General features: G+C 39.3%; 1 protein-coding gene across 1 annotated transcript in view; it reads right to left on the bottom strand.

Annotated features, from left to right (window-relative positions):
* CEP126 (centrosomal protein 126) overlaps nt 1-19,797 on the bottom strand; it is a 56,445-nt gene that overhangs the window by 20,946 nt on the left and 15,702 nt on the right. The window contains exons 3-5 of the mRNA XM_072402910.1: nt 5,832-5,977; nt 2,396-2,513; nt 621-822 (exon numbers count right to left, since the gene is read on the bottom strand). Coding sequence (XP_072259011.1) covers nt 621-822; nt 2,396-2,513; nt 5,832-5,977 — 466 coding nt within the window. The remainder of the gene's footprint in view (nt 1-620; nt 823-2,395; nt 2,514-5,831; nt 5,978-19,797) is intronic.

Below are 19,797 nucleotides of genomic sequence, written 5' to 3'. Positions count from 1 at the left end.
ATAGGAAAACGACGCTGGATGTGCACAGCGGGACCATGGAGGTAAGGATGTGACAAAAATACGGGCTTAACCATCCTAGCCATTTTTTTTTGCCCGTACGAAGGTCGGGCTTAACGGCTAGGTGGTTAAATAAAATAAAACTATTACAGATTGTTTATAAAATAAAAGTATCTTCCCTGGAATCTAGGGAAAAGGAATCCCCATATTCAGGGTTGTTTACCTCTGGTCTACAGGAATGACTGATGGCTTCAAGAACAAAATACAATGTGATTAAGGTCACACATGACACTACAAACATCTCATAGGGATCAATGTGTTGCAACTTAAATGACTGTAAACAAGAAATAAAGAAGCTACTTAGGTTATGTAAGACCTGAATTATGTAATCCTAGCAGTGGATCTCCCAAGGAAGTTTGTATTTCACTTGAATTAGTGTCAGCATAATAAATTCCAAATGTATCGATAATATTCAGGGTGGTAATTGGTTTCAAAAAAAGGGATAGGGACAATTCTGATACATATAGAGTGCTAGAACATACACAAAGCTAAAGGCACGTTACCGAACACATTGTTTTAAAGCTAGGTATTAAACGATAAAGGCGAATTGATGTTTTCTTTACCTTTATGCTGTTGAGATGTTGCTCCTCCAGGAGGCGCTGTGCTTCCTCTAACTTGTTCTGAAAGTAGAGCTGATCGTTATCAAACTGAATGGCTGACTTCTCCTGATAAACTCTTTGAAAAGTCAGGTTTGGAGCTGGCTCTTGTCTCTTGGACCAGGCAGAGTTTCCTATTGACAAAGTACTGGATGGCGAGTCTGAGCTCCTTAAAAAACAAAGATATATAAACTTTTTAGAAATTATATACAGACCTGTCCTATAGAAATTATAGTATTACACTAGGAATCTGTAAAGGATTATGTATAAAAAGTTGCCAATGCTACACCACCATTTTTTAAGTAATAAAGGTATTATAGTATTTTGCAAATATCATATAAAGTCCTTAGGCTGACTTTCCCTTGTTTTTGAGCAAACTTTAGGTTGCAAGGAAAACGCAAAATAGTTTAGCTTTGCTCCAATTGTAGAATACATTGGCAACACAGGTAAATGTGGCTCTGACACAGGGCAACATGGCAACCCGGGAGATGATTCATTGTCTATTAATGGAAAGGTATTGGATGGAGTTTCACAATCTACAAAAAATGTCTTTGAGGTGGACAATCAAAGTGCAAACCAGGCCTAACTTACCAATCACACTATGGGCCTGATTTATTACAGCTCTCTAAGAATGGAGAAGATAGACTATCATAGGTGAACATGGGGGATCCAGTCAACCTAGGATGGATCTGGTCCAAGATTTTAAACGTGCCAGCTAAACGCAAATTATTTAAGAATCAGTCTTGGGGAGCTTCTCCAGTCTTCTTTAATCTTGGAGAACTTTGATAAATCAGAAACTTTGTGTCTTCTTATTAGTAAGTCTCTACCTTTTTGCATTTGGCCATTGAAATCGGGTTAGGTTGTGAAAGAGTTGTCTAAGATGCTAAATACAATCGGCAGTCCAGGCGCCTAGGTGTTCTTGGATGAGGGTTTATAGACTTAAATCTATTTATGGGAGGGCAGGAGGCCTTAAGTCTGATTTAGAAACAGAAGCTGAGGAAATATTGCAGAATGTGTCACATTGTCTTGCCTCAGGCTATGCTTGGGGACACACATGTACACACAAGATGTGCTGCCCTGTACAGCTCAATGGAACCCAACAGGGTAAGGGAGTTCTGCTCAACTTACGTCAGACAAACCTTGAAGTCAGGGAAGTCTGATGGTCTTCTAGGTGGGCCACAAACACCTGTCTACACTTTCTTTTATATGCAATGTCTATTGAAATAGGCAATCAAATTGTAGGCACACAGATCTGGGCAGTGGGCCTGATTTATGAAAGCTCTCCAAAGCTGGAGATGATACACTTTGATCAGTGAAGCTGGATGATCCAGCAAACCTGGAATGGGTTTCTTCAAAATTCTTTGCTGATAGCAAATGTTTTGAATCCTGGACCAGATCCATTCCAGGTTTTCTGGATCACCAGCTTCACTGATGAGAGGGTATCCTCTCCAACCTTGGAGAGCTTTAATAAATCAGGCCCACTGTAAGGAGAACCAGCTAACTAACAATTTAAGCTCTCTTTCAATCTTCTATCTCTTCCAAAAAGCATGTTGTTGGCATATGTGTTCTGAAGTACTTGCTGGATCATTGTTCTGATACCAAATCAAATTCAGCTACTTTTACTAATTGCAGTTCCTAAACTTCTTCTAATATAAATGTGGTGCAGATAAAGGACACCATTAGGAAAAGAAGTTCACACATACACACTAATATTTTACCCATTTTAACAGGGCTCTCAGTACCTTGTATTGGTAGGGCTCCGATGATTGGACATATAGTAGAAAGTGGAGGACAGGGATGATTGAATTTGATTGAGAGCATCTTCAAGCTTCGGACTTGGCTTTTTATTAATTACAAATGCTGCAAGATAACGAAATTATTATAATAAGTGATAACTTTATGGCACATTTCTGTACAAAGGGGAAAATAATAAAATAAACATGGGCCTGCATACATTTTACATTTTCACCAGTGAAGCTAACCTGGAATGGATCTGGTCCAGGATTGTGTTTAGATAAGAGATCCGGTTTACAGTAAAGCTTTAAAATTGGCGATTATGCAAGTGTGGACAGGCAATTCCCTTGAGATTACCAGGACAAAAAAGTGAGAGACCATTACTGCAATCAAGTCATCCACAGACAGCAAAAACCTGAGAGGAGTCCTATTACTACCCAAATCAAAGCTTCCAAAGTTCCACTTCGAAAAATCCACAATCAGGCAGGGCAGTATTGCAAAAAGAGGCAGGTGATGTCTCTTTTGCAATAATCCCTCCTACCTGTCTGATCCCTCCACGTATTTGTCAAAAAACCTGAGCTGCACATGTGCAGTGTCAGCTTTGGTTGCCAGGAATGCGTATGCCAGAATTAAATGAATTTACACATGTGTGGGAGTTACATCACCTGAATCCTCCCACTCAAGGTGGTCGATAATTCACTCCGGGAAGAGAATAAAATAGGAGATAGAACAGGAACAGATGAGTATTGTGGGTTTAGTTCCGCTTTAAGCTGACCTGGTTTCTTTGTGTCACAGGACAGGAAATGAGGGCAATTTCCACTAGGACATCAGACAACACAAGAATCCAACACAGTTTCCAATCCTTACTTTGTCTACCCAAACTAAGGTTTGAATACACTTCCACTTTAAATTTCTTAAGTAATCTGGTCACACTTGCTTAGATCATTCTATCATATTTCTGGCTATGTCAAGACTTGCGGATTCAAATTGGGAAAAGCAAAACTAATTTAACAGGAATCTGTTTGATTAGTTCTTGTCACAACTATACCTGAATTCAGCTAAAAGATAATAAAGAAAAGCATTTTTATGAAACTAGACCAAAGCAAGGTGGCAGTGTTGGTGCAGTAGCTTCCTGTAATAAAGACCAATCACTGCTGCTCTTTCAGCTTGTGCAAGGTGAGTGGTCTTTTATCTGCCACTGGTAGTATATAGGCCTGATGGGTCGCTCTCACGGCTCTCCCCTCTGTGCCGGTTATATGCAGCACAACTATTATGTCACTTCTTTCTAAAGCCTTTGCAAAAACAATTGGTGAACACAAAGTAACTTTATATCCACTTGTTACTTATGAGGAATATATTTAAATAAAAGTTTTTGCGTCTGGTGTTCAGCTCAATTATTGGATATACTAACCTTTGGAATCTGACCACTTGCTATACTTAACATATAACATTCTTTTATTGTATTATCATCCTCATAGAGCTTTCAGTCTATTTGTTCGTGTCTGTCATAAACTAAACTTCATTACTGTCCTCTGTGGTACCTTCTTATAAACTGTGACCCCCCCCACAAACTACCTGCTGAGAAAATGTTTCTGTTAAAGTGGAATCCTTTAATTAAAATGCTGACATGTAGGAGGAAGTGATACAAAGCAGCGTTAGAACATTTATGTAATTAAAAAAAGAAAGAAAGTGTCACTAAATTACCTGGGGTGTGAACCTAATTCAGCCTCAAAAGATTGGCTAAATTATAGGCAACCAGCACTGAACTCAGGGTTCTGAACAGCAAGGAAACCTTTTTGTGGTCTATTTTTCGGTATCATGAGCATCAAGCTTTATTGTATATTGTTTTCTTCAGCAAATCATCATGGAAAGCCTGCCAGTAATGTAACTTCCAGTTGCAGGTTGACAGGGTTAAGACACTGCCTCGCAGTTACAAGCAGTGTTGCCAAGCTGCAGTTTGCACTTTTTTGGTTGGCTGTTGGGGTGTTTATCTGACAGACCTCTTAGGCGGGCCAATGGCCAACTGAAGAAGCATGCAAGGAAGGCTGACAATGCTACTTACCTGCAAGGCTGTGGTTTAGTGTTGTCAACTTGCAATTGGATGTGCTGTTACTTAGCTCAGAACATACAAACTCCATGAATATAGTGCTCTAGCTGAGATTCAAACCTGAGACCCCAAGTGCTACAAGTCAAAAGTGCAAAATATCAACTATGCTGCTACAATCAGTTACAAGGCAAGGGGAATGGATAAAGCAATGGATACATTTTTAGAAGTTTTAAACTTCTACCACTTTACTCAAAAGCTATGTAAGAACTTGCAGTGAGGTTACATAGTTACATAGTAGGTTAGAGAAATAAACATATCCCAGATATAAAACCCTATAAGACATAGTTGGTCCAGAGGAAGGCAAAAAAACCCTGGTACAAATTGCTTTACCAGGGGGAAAAAAATACTTCCTTCCATGAGGCAATCGGATATTCCCTGGCTCAACAGTCACTGGTATTTTTTACTTTAAAGCCTTAATACCCAGTTATATTCTGTGCTTCTAGAAAAACATCCAGCTTTTTCTTAAAGCAATCTATAGTAGTTGCTGAAACTACTTTCTGAGGGAGCCAATTTCACATTTTCACAGACCTTACAGTGAAGAATCCCTTCCTTATCCGGAGCCTGTTGCAAGGTGATTACTGTTTCCTCGCATCAGTGAACCACTAACTGGGTGGAGATGCTACATGCAGTGTCTACTCGTGGCAGCCCAATAGAGAAAAGATGTGAGAGGAAATGAGTGCTTCTGTTCCACTTACTGCAACCTGCTGTCGATCTGCAAATGCTGGTTCTTTAAGAACTATTGCTGTGGAGTGAGTTACAGAGGAGCTGCATAGTATCGCTTGCCCCTGCCGCAGGTTTAAACTTTCCCAATATGACCTGGCCTATGTCTCCATTGGAGGAATTTCCCACCAGTCCTATTGGGTTACAACAAGCAGCAAAAAAAAAACAACAATAAAATATGTTGTGGGCCCACTCTGTCCAAAAGGAGAAAAACACTGGCAACACTTTGGCTTCACAAAGTCTCCAAGACAAATACAAATTCTTCCAAACTTTTGGAGACAAACTCAAGCATGACTTCAGCTCTTCATTCAGCTTCATTCAGCCCTATGGCTCTTCACTCACCCCTTCACCCCTATGGCTTAATACAAATAAAAGAAATAAAGAAGAGTGATTTGTAGCAGCATGCACCAGAATAATGATGTAACATGATTCCAACCTGCAGGTCTGAAAAACCACTTCTTGTGACATATCCCCAGCGACTTTAGCGATTACATTGCTGGATACAAATCTCTGTTAATTGATGGCCTTAGGGGGGTTTTATAACAGTAAGAAATTGCTGCTCCAAATCTGCCAGTGCAACAATACTTGTATTTTTCCTGAATTCTAAAAACACTGACCAGTTCTCCTGCGCTGTGATGGAGGTAGGTGGGCTCTTTGAAACTTCTCTGTGGCTTCTTGAAGTTTTAACTTCCGCTGCTGTAGAACCTCCTCCCGGAATCTCTGTTCTTTCAGTTCCTCTGTTCTGCGTTTGTCCTCAAGAGCTCTGAAAAGAAAAATAATATGTAACAACATCAATAAAGGTCACATGACTCTTCAATATACAACATATACTGTAATTTGAAGTTAGGTGTAGAAAGAAGCTGCTGTGGATAGATTGGAAATAAGCAATTCATGAAGTCATAAATACCTTGTTGAATGAAGCATTTAATCAAAAAAAGATGTTACAGGGTTTATATTCCATCTCTGGATGCCAACGATATAAACAAGGTGTCAAAGCAGACGGCTGTGCAGACATAGATTCTTATAAAAGGAGTAGCTGGATCATTCCCTTACTGTCTAGCTAAGCAAATGTGGATAATAAGCTTTCAGCATTGCACAGTTCTCTCCTAATCTGTATGTTGTTACTCAGCAGTTGAAATGTCCAGACAAGTAAAAGACAGAAGTGACAATTATTATATTGACTCACATGTGTAATAATGTACAGTACGCAGTGTATCACTAGAATACCATAGCACAGACATGTGTTTGTGTACAGGCAAAGGAATGGAATTTGAAAGGAGGTGTCAGAACAGCTGGATTACTTGCTGACAGTCTTTTTAGCATGAATGTTTTATTAAATTAATGACCTTAGTACTATTAATTACAAGCAATTTAAAAATAGCATGGGAAAGCTATGTATAGGTAAAGGTTAAAAGCTAACAACATTCTGTATAGTTTTTCTTATGAATGATCTGGAAGGTGAAACAATTATGGTAGAATAAATGTGTGTAAAATAAAAAATGACATATATGATGGCGCATGTCAATAGCATTGATTGTCAACCAGGGTTTCACAGAATCCCAGGGTTTCTCTAGAGGTTGCTAAGGCTTCCTCACGCAATGAGCAATTGGTACTTCTCAGGTCAGTTTAAGTGACCCCAATGATCTTTATGGCTATCTGTAAGGATGACATTCTTCCCACTGACCACCAGTCTAACATACCCTGAGCTGTGGATACAGTAGGTAAAGCAGGGGTTCCCTAAGACCTGAAAGTAATTTTATGGGTCCCCCTATGTTATAAAGGTTGATCACTGGTCTATCACTGGTCTATAGAAGTTATTAGCTGTTGGTTCTGACAGTAGATATTTTATTTTTCCACTTCTGTTAATGGCTGAGTTGTCCATCAACCATGGGAGTTACAAAGACTGGGACAAACCATCAACTGCCAAATAGGGGAAACCTACAAAGGATAGCTTGTATTCATATTTTTCAAACTCTATTTAAAGTATTAGCTGGAGTTGGGCTTCAATTTGTTAACCTGGGAAAGTCCATCTAAAATATCATGTCTAAGACTACTGTCCACAGGATGACAGTCTCAAAACATGACCAAGTCTGTCTAGAATTAATGGGCTTAGCCTATTCAAGGAAAATTGTAATAGGGTATAGTGCTACTTACATTGTGATCATGCCTAAAAGCTAGTTTACCCCTGAGAGATCTTGATCTTGCCTATACTATAACAATTCCTTGTGGGAAATAATTTCCAAGAGAAAAACATGTAGGTGTCACAGGGGTTGCAAACATTTTTGGAGAGAACCACCTCACCAATTTCGGAGAATTAAACACAAAAAAGAGATGCAGTACAGGAGTATAACAAAAAGCTCTTTTCAGAATATGAAAGAAATGGATAACCAGAAGATGCCATGGAGTTATTACAGGCGATGTTCCTGCAATAAGATTTTTTACTTGCCTGATCCCTCGCTGATGAATACATTGGTTGTAGTATAATATTTTTTTTTGCCACCTATGTTTTATCCATTTGTAAAAAATAAATTTGTACTTTTTTTAATATCCAAATGGTCTTGCCAAAAAATGTTACCCTTTTTTGAACTCCCTTGTTCTTTTTGTTTTCATACAACGTAGGGATGTTGCATTATGAATTATGAATATGTACATTAGGGGTCCTTTTTTCTTATACTTAGCCATGGATATAACATAATGTACCACAAGAAGAGCACACTCTGTACTTTGAAGACATATTTTTCTAATTTGTTGTTTTTTTTTGTAACATTAACTTACATGTTTGCAGTGGTTAGGTAGGGCTGAGTCCAACAAAAAATACATTTCGGCTTCCTGAAATGGTCATTAACAATATCTTGGAAGATTGCAGGCACATTATTAGCCCACAAGTACCACAGGTACTCAAAATACCAACCCTTGGTATGAAAAGCAGCCTTCTACTTATTCCCCTGTCTAATTAAAATCAGAATATAGTATAGGCATTATAGGCAGTATTATAGGTGAGGCATTCAGATTAGGTCCAGCTATAAAACCAGGCCCCTACAACCTGATCAAAGAGATAATCAAAGCGAGGAAACAAAATTTTACACCAATCAATTCATGGCTGCAGACTCTCATTTTTTATAGTTTTTTTGTGATACAGTTAGGTCCATAAATATTTGGGCAGAGACAACTTTTTTTGAATTTTGGTTCTGTAAAATACCACAATTAATTTTAAATGAAACAACTCAGATGCAGTTGAACTGCAGACTTTCAGCTTTAACTCAGTGGGTCGAACAAAAAAATTGCATAAAAATGTGAGGAACTAAAGCCTTTTTTTACACAATCACTTCATGTCAGGGGCTCAAAAGTAATTGGACAATTGGCCCAAAGGCTATTTTATGAGCTGGTGTGGGCAATTCATTTGTTATATCATTATCAATTAAACAGATAAAAGGCCTGGAGTTGATTTGGGGGGTGCTTGTATGAGCAAGATTTTGCTGTGAACAGACAACATGCGGTGAAAGGAGCTCTCCATGCAGGTGAAACAAGCCATCCTTAAGCTCCAAAAACAGGAAAAACCCATCCGAGAAATTGCTGCAATATTAGGAGTGGCAAAATCCACAGTTTGGTACATCATGAGAAAGAAACAAAGCATCGGTGAACTCCGCAACGCCAAAACACTGGGACGTCCACGGAAGACAACAGAGGTGGATGATGGCAGAATCATTTCCATGGTGAAGAGAAACCCCTTCACAACAGCCAACCAAGTGACCAACACTCTCCAGGAAGTAGGCGTATCGATATCCAAGTCTACCATAAAGAGAAGACTGCATGAAAGTAAATACAGAGGGTGCACTGCAAGGTGCAAGCCATTCATAAGCCTCAAGAATAGAAAGGCTAGATTGGACTTTGCTCAAAAACATATAAAAAAGCCAGCACAGTTACAGTTGCGGAAAAACATTCTTTAGATGAAACCAAGATCAACCTTTACCAGAATGATGGCAAGAAAAAAGTATGGAGAAGGCGTGGAACAGCTCATGATCCAAAGCATACCACATCATCTGTAAAACATGGCAGAGGCAGTGTGATGGCTTGGGTGTGCATGGTTGCCATGGCACTGGGACACTAGTGTTTATCCATGATGTGACACAGGACAGAAGCAGCCGAATGAATTCTGAGGTGTTCAGAGATATATTGTCTGCTCAAATCCAGCTAAATGCAGTCACATTGATTGGGAGGCGTTTCATAATACAGATGGACAATGACCCAAAACATACAGCCAAAGCAACCCAGGAGTTTTTTAAAGCAAAGAAGTGCAATATTCTTGAAAAGCCAAGTCAGTCACCTGATCTGAACCCAATTGAGCATGCATTTCACTTGTTGAAGACTAAACTTGGGACAGAAAGGCCCACAAACAGCAACTGAAAGCCGCTGAAGTGGCCTGGCAGAGCATTAAAAAGGAGGGAACCCAAAATTAATTGTGGTAATGTACAGAACCAAAATTGGAAAAAAGTTGTCTCTATGTCCAAATATTTATGGATCTAACTGTATATTGCTTCATTTCAAGGTCTTTAGCAGTTGATATGTTGTAGAGTAATTCCTGGGTTTGTAAAGTTCCAACCTGATCAATTGTATGGCATATGAGGAAAACAGTTTGGCATATGGCTGCAGCAACATTTCTAGACAGAAACACAGACGGGTCCCTGAAACAACCCCTGAAAATAACTGGGCCCCCATTCCAATTTCTTCCCATTTTTGCAGTCAATCTGGGGGTTGTACCTGCAGAGTCAAAGTAGCCTCTAGATTATCATGGATCCCAGGTCATAAGGTGAATTAAAACTAAAAGTTTGTGAATGGGCAGGGCCACTCTTAATTCCAACCTTTGGGGTTTTGGTGAGAGGCCAAAAAAAAAAAAAAAAAAAAAAAAAAAAAAGGGTTCAGACTGGTTCACTATGATCAAACTGGTTTTATGCCAGGCAAAGTGGCCATGGAAACACCACGAGAGTAATTAACTGGATACATCAGGCCCAAAAAAAGCTAGTACCTTTTCTAATATTGTCTACCGGCGCGGGGAAAGCCTTTGATCGGGTTGGTTGGCAGTTTATGGATCAAACGCTTACACACATTGGTTTGGGACCCATTATGATGTCTTGGATATGCCCCAGTTACTCACGACCCACAGCCACGGAGTAAATGTGATCCATTTTAATCCCTTTCATATCTTCAGTACGAAACAGGGCTGTCCGTTATCACCCCTCATTTTTATCCTGACCCTTGAGCCACTACTTTGTACAAATAGGTCTTCAATAAACATAGAGGGATTGAATAATGGACCGAAGCCTCAAAAGATATCTACATATGCCGATGACCTTCTATTCGCAATTTTAAATCCCACCAAGTCACTTTCAAATTTACTTAAAGCCTTAGAGGAATATGGCTTCAAAAAAAGGTTCAGACTGGTTCACTATGATCAAAGTGGTTTTATGCCAGGCAAAGAGGCCAAGGAAAACACCATGAGAGTAATTAACTGGATACATCAGGCTCACACCAAGCGAGTACCTTTTCTATTACTTATTATATTATTTCTATTATTTCTGTCTACCGATGCGGAGAAGGCCTTTGATCGGGTTGGTTGGCAAGTTATGTAACAAACTCTTACACACATTGGTTTGGGACCCATTATGATGTCTTGGATCCGCATCATTTACTCCTGACCCACAGCCACGGTCTGAGTAAATGGAATCCATTCCATTCCCTTTCATATCTCCAACGGTACGAAACAGGGCTGTCCGTTATCACGCTTGATTTTTATCCTGACCCTTGAGCCACTACTTTGTACAAATAGGTCTTCAATAAACATAGAGGGATTGAATAATGGACCCAAGCCACAAAAGATAGCTGCATATACCAACAACCTTTCAATTTGCAATTTTTCTTCAGTTTGCCTTCTTGATTTCTCGATTCTATGACTTTTTGATTTCCTAATCTGCCTATTAGATTATATATACAGATATGTATGTTATTCCAAACAGATTGCAATAGAACCGTGGTTAATTAGATTTGGTGATTATGTCCCGATGTTTTGATTGTAAAATGATTCACATAAACGAGTCGCTATAGAGATATTTCTTTGTACCTTTTGTTATGCAACTTGTTTGACCTGACATTTTGTTTTAATGCTTTAATTTTTGTCTTAATCTTTTCAGATGCGATTTATATGCATTTATTTGATTTTTTTGGTGCCAATGCTTTTGAAGATGTTTGTATAGATGTATGACCTATCCTTTTATATCCCCAATCCCCCATACCCCCCCCCCTTGTTTTTAAACCCCCCCAAAAAAGAATGTTTTAAAAACAGCTAAGGATACTTGGATGGTCACCTTAGAGGACAGACATAATGACAACCACCTTCTGGGACTCTAATCTACAGGAATGGTGTCATACCTGAATGTTTATCTTGCAGGTTTTATGAATGTTTGAGATATTGTGGAATTCTCTCCAAAACTTATTTCTGGTTCTGGGCTCTGAAATTCCTGGGATGCAACCAGCCGACTGAGCTGTTTTCCTGCCACGGCAAAATGAGCGATATCACTATAAGTTCAGAGAACCATTTTGGACCCCAAGGTCATGAAACGAAAGTTTTCCAAGCCTGTATGTGACCCAGCCATATCTGGTGGGCAGCAAAGCACCACTGGGGATGCTAAGTAGCAAAGAGCACCAGAACAGATGTGTGGCAGAAAGATGGCAGGGTTAATAAACCCTGGGCAATAAGCTGCAGTACAGACGATGATTGGTGAACAGTTCCCCTTTTCTCAAAAATAACTACAAAAAAAATCACAGAACATCACACAGGATCACATACCGGTCATAAGATCAAAACTGTTCAATGTTAATTAAAAAAAATATTATATAATATGTTATATATTTTTAAATATGCATTAAATATCATCGCACCTCTAGAACTAGTTTCCCAAAAATAAGGATACCATTACACAGTAAGTCAACAGGTATTCTCGGTTACATCATATGGTGATTTATATTTTTTATGCCATTTGCACCTGTCCATTTCCAAGTAGTAAAGCAATGCCATATGGTACAAGCAACACCTACATAAGAAGGAGCGGTACATACAATGAGCAACTCCAAAATGACTCAGTAAAAGTGGTAAAAAAATATTTCTCCTGCGATTAAAGGTATTTAATTATATTTACCAACACAGTATTTTATGTAACTGACATGACAGCCCTAAGTGCTTGTTGTACAAAAAGTCAAACGCCCCGAGCAGAAATTTCAAGTGAATAAAAAGGCTGTCGTCATGAAACATGACTAACTCTGCAGTAGAGTGATCACAGCCTTGTATTCGCTCAAGCAGGATTCATAAAGGCTCATGGATAAGCCAGACACGTGATCCAACATGCTGCACGCCATGTTCTGGTATTGTATGAGTAATCGGTAACTTAGCAGTCTAGTTTATTTTCTAGGACAAACAAGCGTGTGTGTGATTTGTATGTGTCATTATTTATTATGTAAAGAAGACCATTTCTGTGGTTAGATTTTCCTAACACTTTATTTAAATGTTTACTGTAGAATGTATTCTTTTTCAGGAGGCTGTTTAAACTGGACTCTATTTCCATAAAAGGGAATCAATTAGTGTTTTCATTACCCACTATGTTTGTTCTGATTGTTACAGGAGACCTAGTTCCTTCTTTAGCATCCAAGGTAATAGCAAAATACCTTTCCCTTGTGTGCAAACTTCTTCAACATCAAAGGTTGCACCTCCTGTGCTATTTGCACCTCTTTTTTTGCAGTAACACCCAAGATGGCTGATCTTCTGCTAACCCCTGATTGGACTAAAGTGGCCTTTATTGCTACAGTCATATTAGATTTGCTATAGCAATAGCTTGTTCGTCTTCAACTCCCAATCAGCTGTCAGCGGCCCAAGAAATTCCTCAGCAAGTCTTGACTAGAGGGTAACACTTCGGGTTCTAGCTAAGCTTGGAACCACAGCAGCAATTTAATAAATTTGTAATTGTAAATAGTGATCATTACCTAACGGCTTAAAAGACATAACACAAGAAATAAAACATTTTCAGTGATGCACAACACTTAAAGTCCTGTAAAGACCTGGACTTTTGAAGTTGTGTCTAAAAAATGAAGGTAGAGGACAGTGACAGAAAGTAGTCACCGATGGACTGAGGTCTTCCATGCAGGCAACGCTTTCCCCTGGACTGACCTGCCATGTCTGTGTCAAAACAGTGTTCTTTATACAAAAAACAAAAGTTGTTTTTCTTAGGTCAGGGCTTACCGTGATGAGTGGTGGAGGAATGATTAAGGAAAAGAAAGAAAGAATGGTGCAGAAAACACAGACCCATAGAAGAGATGAAAACAGATGCAGGGAGATCCTTGCACTACAGCTTTACACATCTCCTTTCACCCACATAATTATCTGCTCTGAAGGCTCTGTACCAGTCCTCTATTGGGTTGGATAATGCTCAACATCATTAAGCCCACTTCCTGGCAGCACAGGGTGTCATAAAACCACTCCCATGCCACCCTGGATTGACATCCTGAACCAGGCATGGTGCAACACATGGCCAGTGTAAAGCATTTGGAAAAAGATAAGCAACGAAAAAAGCAAAGAAAGAAATAAAGGGATCAGAGAGGGATTGGAGATGGGGTGGAAGGCATAAGTTGGGCTTTAACAAAAGGCAAATATGTATGGGTTGGTAGTATTGAGGTACACTGTGCATTGTGTGTGGTTGAAAGTCCTTGGTGCAAACACCACTATAAGTGGAAATACACTTTAATAATAAGTTATTGTGCTGTTTTGTTAAATTTTAAAAGGACAATTAACCCAGATATTTTATTAAACTCCCTTAAGGTTATTTTTAGATATACTTTAAAGCTGAACTAAAAAAAAAAAAAAATAATATATATATATATATATATATATATATATATTTCTCAATAGTCCCAATGGATATGAATCCACTTTATGTCTACCAATTGTCTTTGCCAACCAAGGTATTTGCTGGTGATATCTTACCTGTGCGGTACATAGCCAGTTTTAGGTAGGGCCCAGCATATCCTCCCATTACAGACTGTTTGCCAAAAAAAAAACTACAGGAGGATACGAGACCAGTCATGCTGCACAAAGAAGGAGAGCAGCTGGGAGCAGTCTTTATTACAGGAAGTTTTCATGAGGCAAAGTAGGGGAGTTGGTTCATGCTGGATTACTGCAAAGATCTGCAATGTATACACAAAAAAAGCAAGATATAAATAAGAATAAACATACCACACCTTTTCCGTGTGTACAAAAAGTACTTGGTGGCTGGTTTGTGATGGTGTGTGATGAGAAAAGCAGCAGATAGAGCTGCGTTTAATAAAAGCCAACTGAGGTACTCAAAGGGGACCCTCTTTATTAGGGATTAAAAATAATTGGACAACGGAAATATGAATATATATTGCGTATAGAATGGTTCCAAAGGGTTTGTGGGTAAAGTGGGCTACTGACCGAAAGAGAGAGTGCAGCACAGTGGGCCATGAACTTTAGAGCAAGGTAAGTATTTTATAGCTGATCTGCACTGTATCCTACAGATTGAAGCAAACATGTTCACTAGATACTCAGGCTGCACCCATTAAAACCTCACCACTCCCTGTGGTCCAGTATCAGTGCTCATCAGACACCAGTCCCCCAATTTAGCTCCCCACTCTTCACTTATAGCAAGCCCCCAGAATGCCCCAGGACTTCTGCAGACAAAGGATGGTATCTGAAGAAGGAGCGACAAAGATCTAGGAGCCCACATATAACGCAGTACAGGAGAGTCTGGCAAAAGCAGAAGTCCGGAAAACAGAGCCAGAGGTCATACACGGATAGTCTGTCCACCAAACAAGGTATTCCAGGGTTGAGTCGTGGTCACAGGCAAAGGTCAGTTCAGGCAGTATACAATTTCATGGTCAGTAAATAGGCAAAATCAGCAACGGTAAATCTAATAAAAAAAAACACACCAGCAGCAGGTCAGCATTCCTAACGCTACAACAGGCAACAGATGACTGTGAGCAGAGAGGCTATAAAGTCCAGCAGCCAATGGCAAGGCAAGATGAAGCGGGGGGACTAATCTACTCCTAAAATCCCCTTTAGCTGTGCACAGCCTCAGAGAATGTGCTGGGGATGCTGAGATGGTACTTCTCAAGCTGTATGACTAAAGGGAAGCAGGAGATGCTGCGAGTTGCAGATTAGAGCCCAGACCCTTATTCTTTTTGTTGCTGCAAGCAATACCGTAAGAAAGAAGGATTGCCGACCAGATAAGCGTCTCCTAATTTTCACTGCAGCACTTAAAGCTGCATCATTGCTCCTCATGGCTGTCCCTATTTCCAAAAGTCTAAAGTTTGGAAGTGTATTTTCAATAATATATTTAGCAAACCAAAAGGGAACAAATCAGTTCATTGTAAAAATTTACATATACTCTAAAGTAAATATCACACTGTGGTTTACCAATATTTCTAGATAGCATTTCCGACACAGCTCTGTAAGTTCCGTGTCTAGTTATAGACTAGGCTATACATATGTCAGTCAATGCAATAGTCTGGATGACTGTTCTATAAAAATGTGGTAAATATCATGTCAGAATAATGCCACCAAGCCAGTTTCTTCAGCTTACACGTGGGTGCAGTTGGGCTAACCCAACTCGCAGAAATGTTGGCTTGCCTAAAGGGATAAATTGTCATTTTATGTTTGAAACCGTGCTTGGATTCAGCATGTGAGCTTCTTTCCATAATATCAACCTTCTGTATTTACATCCACCAGTCTAGTGCACTGGTGACATTTCCACTGAGCTTAGTTTGACCAACACCAAATTCTGATAGGAGGGAAGAACTAGAGGGAGTTTAGTGGTGCTGATCTAAATAGTAAGGCTACAAAAAGAAAAAAAAAAGTGGAAATCTGATGGAGATGATTTTCAGCACCTAGACTCCAGCACTTGTGTTAATTAGTAAAATAAACAACAGTAAAAAAATTTTAACCTGGCATGAACACAGCCATTACCTGGGCTCTTGAACTTAATGTAACCCATTAATCAGCGTTCAACACCTATGGGTCATGTTTCAGGTTTTGGTTGAAAGATATTACCTAACCCAACCCACATTTAACATTTACCTTGCACCCCCCCCACCCTGTGCTAATATGCTCTGATCATGTTAGATGTCTCATTGTTATGAAGACCTGATAGCATTACAGGTAGTGCCCGAGTTAAGGACAACTCCTAGATACGAATGGGGCTTCCTTGCTCGCTTGTGTGCAGGATGGAGGCTTGATGGGGGGAGGGGGCAGTTTGCATGACTTTTGCAACCTCTTGTAACTCCTTAAAGACCAAGACAAACTCTGCAGTCCTTTCCTTTTCCATATCAAAGCATACAAGAAGTTAATGAATGTCTTTGTGCTTAGTTTTTTTGCTTTGTTTTTGATTAACTCACAGTAAGGTTTTTATACAGTAACTGACCACGCTGCCCAATAATATGTTGAGACAAACATCTGTCCTCATTGCATTTATAAAAATAATGTACCTGTTCCAATTTACATGCAAATTCAACTTAAGGACAAACATACTATCTCGTATGTAACCTGTACTTCATCAGAAAAAAGTTTGTCAGTCAGGAAAGTCATACTACATACTTAGGATTTAATGAAGCTCAGTCAAGGACAAGAACAATGCTTTTGATTTAGATGAAGCAGTATTGTCATATAAAATTAGTTAGTAGCTCAATGGATGTCTGGAAGGTTCAACAGATACACTTTTACAGATCTGAGTGTTAAAATAAGCATGTCTTTAGAAAACACAAAATCTGCCAATAATAACTTTCTACTGAAAATGTTAGTTGCGCTGCTGTCCTGATAACCCACAATTATGTGCAGACACATGGGAGTTCAATTATTCCTGGCAGGTGCATAGGAAACCAGGATTGCCAGGTTTTCCAGCCAACCAACACTGAGCTGAACATGCAAAATCTGACAGCTGGGAGACAATAAGGCAGGTAAGAGAAGGGACCCTTTCTGAAATAAACACCTGCCTGATCGCAAAAGTTCAAAGAGGGACTTTAGTTCCACTTTAAGTATTCTAAGTTACTTATTTATAAAAAGGAAGCAGGTAGAATATTTGGTACTGAAAAGCATCACTGCGATTTCCATCTAAATTTTTTTTTTAGATGAATAATGATGAAACAATTTATTTTATTCTCAAAATGTTAGGGTATTTTGGGAAAATATTAAAATCCACATGTGTTACAGCGGGTACCATATGTGGGTATTATCCTTTCAGAATATTCACATTTTATTACTTTGCAGCTTGTAAATGTTTTTTTCAATGCAATTATTGAAGTGATACATAAAAGAGCAAATGTTCAGAAAAAAATACTTGTAAACTCAGTCAGGTGTAACCTTCTTCATTACACAACAAACAATGTAATTGGCTTCCTCCTGTAGTTAATTGTAATTGTTTTAATGAGATCATCATAAAAACTGCTGTTAATGCAACTGAAAGCAAACAATCAGCTATGGGTAGCAATGCACTGTCAAAAGATCTCAGGGTTAAAACTGTGTACAGACAGGAGATGGATACAAACAAATTTCAAAGGGTTACCCAATCCCTAGGAGCACAGCCTATACTTAAGAAGTGAAAACTGTTTGGTACTACTAGGACCCTCCCCAGAACTGATTGTCTTCCAAAACTGGATGGAAGAGTGAGGAGGAAACTGGTCAGAGAGGCTACCAGGAGGCCTATGGAAACTTTGAAGAAGGTACAGGAATTTATGGCAAAGAACATGAATGTGTCACATTGTGAGCATGTGACCAGAATATCCCTTTGCCTTCAAATTCCTCCACAGTTCCCACTTACCTTTCTGACCTGAGAAAAATACCCCCCTAGCCGCTCTCTTCGGTCCTCGAATGGCCTAATAATGCTTTCCTCACTCATAACCTCGTCACAAGCATGACTCCAAGACTTTTCTAGAGACACCCTGACTCTCAGGAATGGTCTTCTCCCTGCTAATTGGCTTGCTCCTACTTTCTGCTTATTTAAAAGATCATTCAAAACCCATCTTTTAAAACTTGTCTACCCATCATCTTCTGTCTATTAAAACCCTCACTACCTCCCACCATTCCATATCCTCCATCCTATTGTGTGTTACTTCTCCCACCTCTTAGATTGTAAGCTCTTCGGGGCAGGATCCTCTCCTCCTCCAGTCATGTCATTGTCTGTATCTGTCAGTCATTTGCAACCCCTTTTAATGTAGAGCGCTGAATAATATGTTGGCACTATATATATCCTGTTTAATTATAATAATAATCCCAAAAAATAATAACCCCACAAATGTGGCTTGTATGGGGGGGGGGCTCCTCCTAAGGAAAGAGGTGGTCTTGTGGTTAGATGGGACCAAAATTGAACTATTTGGCATCAACACATCAGACAAAAGGTAATAAAGTTCCCCATTCAAAGATAACCATACCTTTAGTAAAGAATGGAGGTGGTAGCATCTTGTTGTGGGTGTGCTTCGCTGCGGCAGTGACTGGAGCATTTGTCAGGATATAAAAAAATGGAAAAATGAATAGGGAACAGCCATCCTGCTGCCCCCTGCCAGAAAATTTTAATTGGGAAGAAGGTTCAACTTCTCAAGTGACAATGACCTGAAGCACATAGCAAAATGCACCACACAGTTGCTACAGGGGAAAAAAGGTGAAAATGTCCTTGCGTGGCCTAGTCAAAGCCCAGCCAGGTACACACGTGCAATAATTGTCGTTAGAAATGGAATGACTAACGATTATGCATGATTATTTTGAACAATCCTATTGAGCACAATTCTGTACACGCTGTAACGATACAATCGTTAAAATATAATCCACCAATAATGTACACACGCTAGATAAGATCATTTGAACGATGCAGGAAGTGACATGTAAAGGAGGAAGTGTACTGCAGAACCACCCATGATCACTGAACGACCGTACACACAATAGATAGCGAATGATCGTCGCCCAATCAGATCCCCTGGGACGGCCGTTCGTTCCCAGCGACAATCCTTGTTCATCTACGTCATTGTGCACTTTTTTGTTAACGAATATCAGACGAACGGTCGTTAGTCATTCGTTTCCAACGATAATTACTGCACATGTGTACATAGCTTTACACTGTATTGAAAATCTGTAAAATGGCTTGAAGATTGAAGTCTATCAATGGTCATTAAACAATCTGACCGAGCTTGACCAGTTCCATATGAGTGGCTGAATATCACACAGTCTGGATGTGCAAAGATGGTAATGAATAGTCCCAGCAGACTCAAGGCTGCAAAAGGTGGTTCCACCAAGTACTGGGGGTGATCTCTTATCCATTTCACCTATTCTAGCATTTTGTTTTTTATTAGTTTCTAAAATGTTGCATTTATAGCTTTCAATTGCTATAAATATAGCTGAAAAAATAAATGTGAAAAATTCTTTCCTATACCCAAGTTAGCCAAGTCCTGCCTGTTTTACTAGCAACGCCTCTGTATAGTAACTGTAAAAATATTAGACTTGGAAATAGTTTGGTGTCATTTACAATGATTCTTTTTTATTGA

Source organism: Pyxicephalus adspersus, chromosome 1 (assembly GCF_032062135.1).
Source record: "Pyxicephalus adspersus chromosome 1, UCB_Pads_2.0, whole genome shotgun sequence".
Taxonomy (NCBI): Eukaryota; Metazoa; Chordata; class Amphibia; order Anura; family Pyxicephalidae; genus Pyxicephalus; species Pyxicephalus adspersus.
The sequence above is the reverse complement of the archived record's forward strand: the minus strand, read 5'-3'. Positions and strand labels throughout refer to the sequence as shown.